Below are 7,195 nucleotides of genomic sequence, written 5' to 3'. Positions count from 1 at the left end.
AAGCTTATTCACAAGAGAGGTGAGAAGGAGAACATCTCAACTGGAGGCCTATCACTATGCTAACAATAGCTTACACAATTTTTACAGAAATCCTATCAAGAAGACTCTCTATCCACCTAAAGGACTGGGTTAGAAAGGAACAAAAAGGCTTCATCAAAGGTAGATTCATCTTGGATGCAATTATAGCACTATGGGAAGGAATAGAGTTTGCTGAGAAGTCCCACCAGGACTTTGTTTTCTTCAAGATTGACTTTGACAAAGCATATGATAGGCTAGAATGGGACTTTATTTTAGATTCTTTACAGAATATTGGGCTGGGGGACATATTCATCCATTGGGTCTCCACACTCTTTGGCAATGCCAGAGCAAGAGTCTCAGTGAATGGTATGCTCTCTGAACGAATCATCCTACGTAGATCCATTAGACAAGGCTGCCCGTTAGCTCCTCTCCTCTTTGCAATAGATGTTGATGGGCTGAATTGGCTAATCTAGAAAAGAATGCAGTCTAGACTCATCAAAGGAATACAGCTTCCGATGGGAGCCAGTCAAATGTGCCTCCAACAATTTGCTGATGACACAAATGTGCTGGTCAACAATGACCCCAACTCATTAAAAAACTTTTGGGACTGTCTAGAGATCTTCTGTAAAGCATTAAATCATAGCGAAATAGGCATCAGGAAACCCCCTCCCCAATGGTTATCTGATTCAGGGTGTCAAATCTTTAAAGAGGGTCATATTTTTAGGCTTTTGAGAATCCCAATGGGGTTTGGAGTGACCATCAACCAAAGGTGGGAATGGATTGCTAATAAACTCCAATCCAAATTTGACAGATGGAGAGGATGCCAGCTTTCATTGGGAGGTAGAATAATGGTGATTAACCACTTTCTCATCCTGATAACTTTGTTTTTTCTCTGATGCTGGGAAACCCTTTAAAAGGTATTGAAAGGCTTTGTAGGAACTTCCTCTGGTCGTCCTGGGACCCTCTGAAGACCAAAATCCCTAAAGTCAGCTGGCAGATATGTACCCTCCCCAAGGAGAAAGGAGGATTGGGCATCATCAACATCACTGAAATGGCCAATAGATTAGTAGCCAAATGGATAATAAGAAATTGGTTGACCCCCAAGGAGGACTGGGCTATTCTGTTAAACAGAGACCTAGAGAATTTCTCTTTGCAGGAGTACCCGGGACATGGAGAAATCTCCTGTAGACCACTTTGTGGTTCAACCCATATAAGATAAAACCCAAAGGAAGCTTCTTGCTTAAGAGCTTTTGGAGAGCATGGAACACCCTTAAAGGCAACACCCGGTTAAACCCCAACCCAAGATGGGCTCAAGGAATCTACTCGAATGACTCACTCTGGTGGGCCGACTTTAAACCTCCCCCGTATCCTCCCTCAACAAGTCAAATTGGCCCTCTTCCTGTCAAAAAAAGGTATACAAGTCCGGGATAATCTCCGGCACCCGACAGAAAACAGATGGCTTTCACAGGAAGAAGTAAACACCAAGTATAGAATCAATCAAGCAGGGTCAGAGCTGCAGGCTAGAATAAACTTATGGGAGAGGCAGCACTTGCATCTTCTGAGCAAAGGTAAACTCCACCAAAAATCCTTCTCGTGGAGAAACGAGGAACCTCTCCTCTCTATACCAAAGCACTTTGAGCCTCCCCCGACTCATGTAAAGCTAGATCAAAGATGGAATATCCTTTGGGATAGGAAAACTTTAAACATGGTTCACCAAGTTCAAAAACATATGGTCCAGACTAATTCCCCCGAAATTCTCTTGCCTCCTCTGGCTGATCCTTCACCACGCAATATGGACCAATAAAAGGGCTACCAAGATGGGCAAAGGCCAAAGCACCTGCCCCAGATGTCAGAGCCAATCAAAATCTATCACCCATCTTTTTTGGGCCTGTCCAGCAAATAAGAAAGCACATGGATTGCTGTTGGAATGCTTGTCTCCAATTAGGACTTCTCTATCATGGTCTCAAGGGCTGCTAGGTGAGTATGTCGGATGTTCTCCTAATCTATGGTCTTTAATAAGAGCCTGCTATTTATGGTCTATTTGGATATCCAAGAATGTTGTTGTTTTTCAGTCCCTGCATAGGGATCCGGTTCATGCCATGAGCAGTCTCCTATGTCTGCAGCTACAGGTGATCACCAAGGTAGATAAAGCTACTACCAATACCAAGAAGTCAGTACTGGAACTGGACAAAGAACGCACAATGAAGGAGACTCAAAGAAAGCACCAAGAGTCAGTCATTAGCAGAGCCAACAAGACACTAGATAAGCGAACACAAACAACAAACTCCAAGTTCAATCAAGCCTCGGAGGAAATTGAAGAAGAGATGAGGATCATCAACCAGAGGGATGAAAAAGTAGTAGAAAAAATGTGAGAACTTGTAGCTTTTAAAAGAGCTATCCGCTAAAGAGTTATGCTTCTCTGTGCAAAAAGCTTCTTGTATTCGGAAGTTTCTGATTTAATATAATCCCTCATGCCTTTAAAAAGAAGAAGAAGAAGAAGAAGAAGAAGTTGAGACACCATAGTAGTTTGCTAAGATTCCTAAGACGCTAGAGTTCAAAGCAAGTATCTCCGATTCAAAGTAAGGAACAAATGGAACGTGGATATGCATAATGGATATTCAACGGAGAAAAGTAGGAAAGTTAACGTGATTAATTGGTAATCAAGGGAAAGGAAGAGTGTGGCAATGGATAATCGATGGAACCAAAGCTTCTTTACTTATGAATGCTCTGTTAAAGGTACTAAATTCAAAACTTGCGCTTCCTATTCATTACTCCTTGTAAGGTAGAAGTGTTATTAATTGAAAACTTGTAAGGTCACGGCAAGCAAGAGATCACCCGGGAGATCTTGCGCTTCCTATTCATAAGGTAGAAGTGTTATTAATTGAAAACTTGTAAGGTCACGGCAAGGAAGAGATCACCCGGGAGATAATCTCCAATTGAAGGCAAAGACATACTATACTATAATCTCCTCGTGACGATCTACAAAAGGCATTCTACCATCAATGGAACGAACCATCACACAATCCCACTTTGTAGCTTGCGCTTGCCTGCATTAGTTTCAACTTTCATATCATTAATTTCTGCATTTATTTGATCCTCCGTTAGCTATGGCAACCCAATCGGGAGCACAATCCGGCAGCCAGGAGCTCTCTCCGGCCGTTTACGTTTCGCCCACCAGCGACAGCAGCGACAATTTGGCCTTAACGGCATACAATCCGCCCGCCACTGTTAGTGTGGGCGCTGCGCTGCCTCAGGCAAGTGGCCAGGACTTAAGAATGGAGGCGGAGGCATGGCCGGTAGTGGCCAAGGCGTTGATGTCCGCCGTTATAGCAAGCCAGCAGCCGGCCCACGCAGCCATGACATTTCTGACTATCTTCAAGCCCATGGTGGACGGATGGGCGGCCGCCCGTAAGGAGGCCAAGAGCTGGAAGGAACGCGCAGAGGCCCACATGGCGGAGCTTCACACGCAAAAGTCCGAGCTAGGGCATAAGCACGAGAGCCTCCTATCCCAACTGCAGTTGCATGAGCAAAAACTGAAAGAGATGCACGACCTCCATAACATGAAGACGGAGGAAGTCCAAGAGCTTGGCCGCTCGCTTGAGTCCAAAAAGCGCGAGTCGGAGGCTCAGCGCAAGGCCTTCCATTCCACGGTTGCTGAGCTCGAAAAGAAGTTCGTCAAGGCCGAGGCCGACGCCGAGGCAGCCAAAGAGGCCCACCAAAAAGAGGCGGCGGAGAGGAAGAGCGAGGCGGAAGCCTTCGCCAAGAGGGCGGAAGAGGCCAAATTGCTGCACGAGAATCTCCGGCAGGAGGCTGACAGCAAAGAGAGAGCACAAGCTGGGGAGAGAACAACGCTGCGACAGCAGGTAGTCAGTCAATTAAATTCTTCGTTGTGCTTGCTTTACATTAAGGCTTGCTTTATGTTAAGGCCAAGGCTTTATTTGTAACTCGAAAACTTTACAGCAGGTAGTCAGTCAAGTAAATTCTTCGTTGTGCTTGCTTTACATTAAGGCCAAGGCTTTATTTGTAACTCGAAAATTTGTTTGCTCCCACCTTTGTCCAAGTTTAATTTTGATTGAGAGTTTATTATTATTTCCTTCTCATCATGGATTTGTTGTTAGTCTTTTATCTTCCTTAGATCGAACTTTTTACTCTTCTTCCCTTTTACCAAGCAGATTAAAGAGAGCGAGACCAACAAATCAAGGCTAGAAGAGCAACTAAGGGCAGCCACATCAAAGAACACATCCTTGGAGGCGCAGTTAGCCCAAAAAGGTCGAGATTACTCGACCCTCGAGAGTCGTGTCACTGAGCTCACCAATCAAAAGGAGGCACTTGAACGCCAATTAGCCCTCTATCAAAGATACCCCACTCGACGCTATAATTATTAACCCCTATTGATTATCATGCTTATTATCTTATTCATATGCCTAAGTGGATGGTAACCAAATGGAATAAAACTAGATCCACGAAGATAGGCATACTAGTAACTGATCATTTATGGACATAAAAAATGGCTACATTAGTCATTAAATTTATTTAAAATTTCCCACATAGAAGCAAACATATTTGTCATTTATCGCATTCATATTTTTTCTCTATCGATTACACTCATAGTAAATTTATACTCAAATGCTACAAGAACTACATACTAGGATATGTTGCACGCCAATTGAACTCATTGCATGGTTGGTATGGAAATTGTATGTCTATGAATAAATGGCTATGTATCTAATTGTGGGCTTCATAGTTTTTTATATTATATATTCACATTGTGAGTTTGTTGTGGGGATGGATGCGTTGATAAACTTGGTGACACCGATAGTGGGTGGTTTCGAGTATATTGTGATCTTTAATTTTTTATAGATGTCATTACTATCTACATGGAATTGAAGAATCTTTACTCAAATATGTGATCACCACAATAGTGGCCTCGACCACCTCTAATATGTGATCCATCCACGGCTGTGTGGACATTACTTTCTTTTGATGTTTAAACTCATGTCATAATAGTACATTAATATGGACACAGTACACAAATCATAATGATATTTTTTTCACCTATTCGCCACCTCATATGCACACATGTGTATGTGAGGGTGCCCACACACAAAACTCACATGCATGACCATGGATCGATCATTTTGATTACAAATGGATTGGTTTAATATAGATCATGTTTTCCTTCTAGTGCAAGCAAATGGATTGGTTTAGAACAAGAGTGTGGAATAGTGCAAACAAATGCTATTAAAGGGTATGTATGCCTATATGTATCACCTAAATGTGTAGATAAGATTCACATTTTATATACCTTAACGCATCCCATGTTTGTTAAAAAACTTTTTTTATAACAATGACTATGAAGAAAAAAGAGAACTAGTAATATATAAAAGTTTATACTGCTCCCAAATAAATGATGATGTTAAATTTCTACAACAACCTATGAGTTTCTTGTAGGTGATTCTTTTTTTTTTTGCCTTTTCCTATTTTTTTGTCTTTTGGAAATTTACATGTTTTTTGTTGTCCCACTACTTTATACTATGGACTATGTTTTCCAAAGTTATCTTGATATAGAAACTACTTGAAGGGATCATTGAAAAAATTGCTCAATTTCACCTAGGCTCGCCAATATTTATAATTTTACATTTACAAGTAGTGCCGATCCTAAAATTTATCATTCCCAAAAATCTTAGATCCCCATGACTTTTTATCGCGCCAATCCAAATCCTTGGATTGTCAGCTCACTTTTTATAATTAGCAACTAGTGTTTTTGACTTACATTATGAGTGTAACATATGTATTTGAAAAGAATGTATACATATAGGAAATGATATGTGTATTTCCTATCATTCCTATGGGAAAACTTTGACACTTCCATGGCGGTATTTGTATTATATTTGGATTTAGAATCATGCCTTCAGATAGATTACTACTTAAGCAATGGCTCACAAGTATTGAGTTGGAATAGTTACTTTAGATGCTTGAGCTTGTACATATAGGATGAAATGATCACCATCACAACTTTTGATTGCCAATCAAAATCTTTGGATTGTCAGATGACTTTTTATAAGAAACTAGTGTATTTGACTTACACTATAAGTGTAACATATTTATTTGAAAAGAATGTATATAGATAGGAAATGATGTGTAATTCCTATCAGGCTCCTACGTTACCACTTTGACACTTTCATGGACGTATATTGTATTATATTTGGATTTAGTCTCATGCCTTCATGACAGATAGATTTCTTCTTGAGCAATGGCTCATAAGTATTGAGTTGTAATACTTACTTTAGATTCTTGAGCTTGTACATATAAGTAAGTTGAGGCTCTTGTATGGATAAGCTAAGGTAATGCTAGCTTGCCATGGGTTTGTTTGATTATTCATGTGTGCCCATATGTGTAGGGATGAAAGGAGATGAAACACTTTTCTTTTCTATTACCCGAAATGACATGGGTCATAAAGAGCTCAATGAAATGTGAATGATAATACATGTATGTGTGTGATTCTAGAGTGATTTAAGTGAGCAAGTGAACCCTTCTCTTGGTATGGCATAATTTAGCAAAATTGAAAGTCTTGGGGGGACTTTTGGATCTTAGAAGATCAAGAGTATGATAGGTAGATGTTCACTATCTTGGGCAACATGCTCTAAAGAAGAACATTTAGGCTACACTGTCCGAGGCTAAGTGTTCCCTTGCAATAATGTCTTAGAGATTTGATGAGAGGTGATTATGTGTGAGAAAGAGTTCATCATTTAAAAGAGAAAAATGTTGTATTTGTGTGTGTGAACATCATTATGTGAACACCCAGCCGGGTTTTCTTAAATTTAGTTGGTACAAGTACACTTCAATGCGATTTATTTTTCAAGCACTGATGTGAAAACCCTCTCAAGTAGGATAAATTGGACCTTGACAAATGGGTGAAAGCATGTATAGGTGGCCCTGAAGGTAGTGTCAAAGGACATTTCTTTTTTGGTGCTTAAATGTGACTACTACCAATACAATTAAAAGAAAAGGAAATTTAAATTTTAAGTATATTAATATCATTTTAAATTGCCAACAACAACTTGAAGGTAGTGTCAAAGGACATTTCTTTTTTTGTGCTTAAATGTGACTACTACCAATACAATTTTAAAAAAAAGGAAATTTAAATTTTAAGTATATTAATAGCATTTTAAATTGC

General features: G+C 40.1%; 1 protein-coding gene across 1 annotated transcript; it reads left to right on the top strand.

Annotated features, from left to right (window-relative positions):
• Positions 1 to 3,050: 3,050 nt before the first annotated feature.
• Positions 3,051 to 4,567, top strand: LOC147608053 (uncharacterized). The gene is made up of 2 exons (XM_086790061.1): positions 3,051 to 3,881; positions 4,191 to 4,567. Exons 1-2 carry the CDS (start codon positions 3,126 to 3,128, stop codon positions 4,401 to 4,403), a joined length of 969 nt encoding a protein of 322 aa, XP_086646187.1. The 5' UTR covers positions 3,051 to 3,125; the 3' UTR covers positions 4,404 to 4,567.
• The last annotated feature ends 2,628 nt before the right edge of the window (positions 4,568 to 7,195 follow it).

The sequence above is a fragment of the Cibotium barometz genome, chromosome 54, assembly GCF_041138505.1.
Source record: "Cibotium barometz isolate CiBa-2024 chromosome 54, ASM4113850v1, whole genome shotgun sequence".
Classification (NCBI taxonomy): domain Eukaryota; kingdom Viridiplantae; phylum Streptophyta; class Polypodiopsida; order Cyatheales; family Cibotiaceae; genus Cibotium; species Cibotium barometz.
This window is presented reverse-complemented; position numbering and strand designations above follow the sequence as displayed.

Coding starts and splice junctions, on each gene's coding strand:
- LOC147608053 (XM_086790061.1), top strand. CDS start 3,126: ATGGCAACCCAATCGGGAGCACAATCCGGCAGCCAGGAGCTCTCTCCG. Junction 3,882..4,190: donor GAACAACGCTGCGACAGCAG/GTAGTCAGTCAA, acceptor TTTACCAAGCAG/ATTAAAGAGAGCGAGACCAA.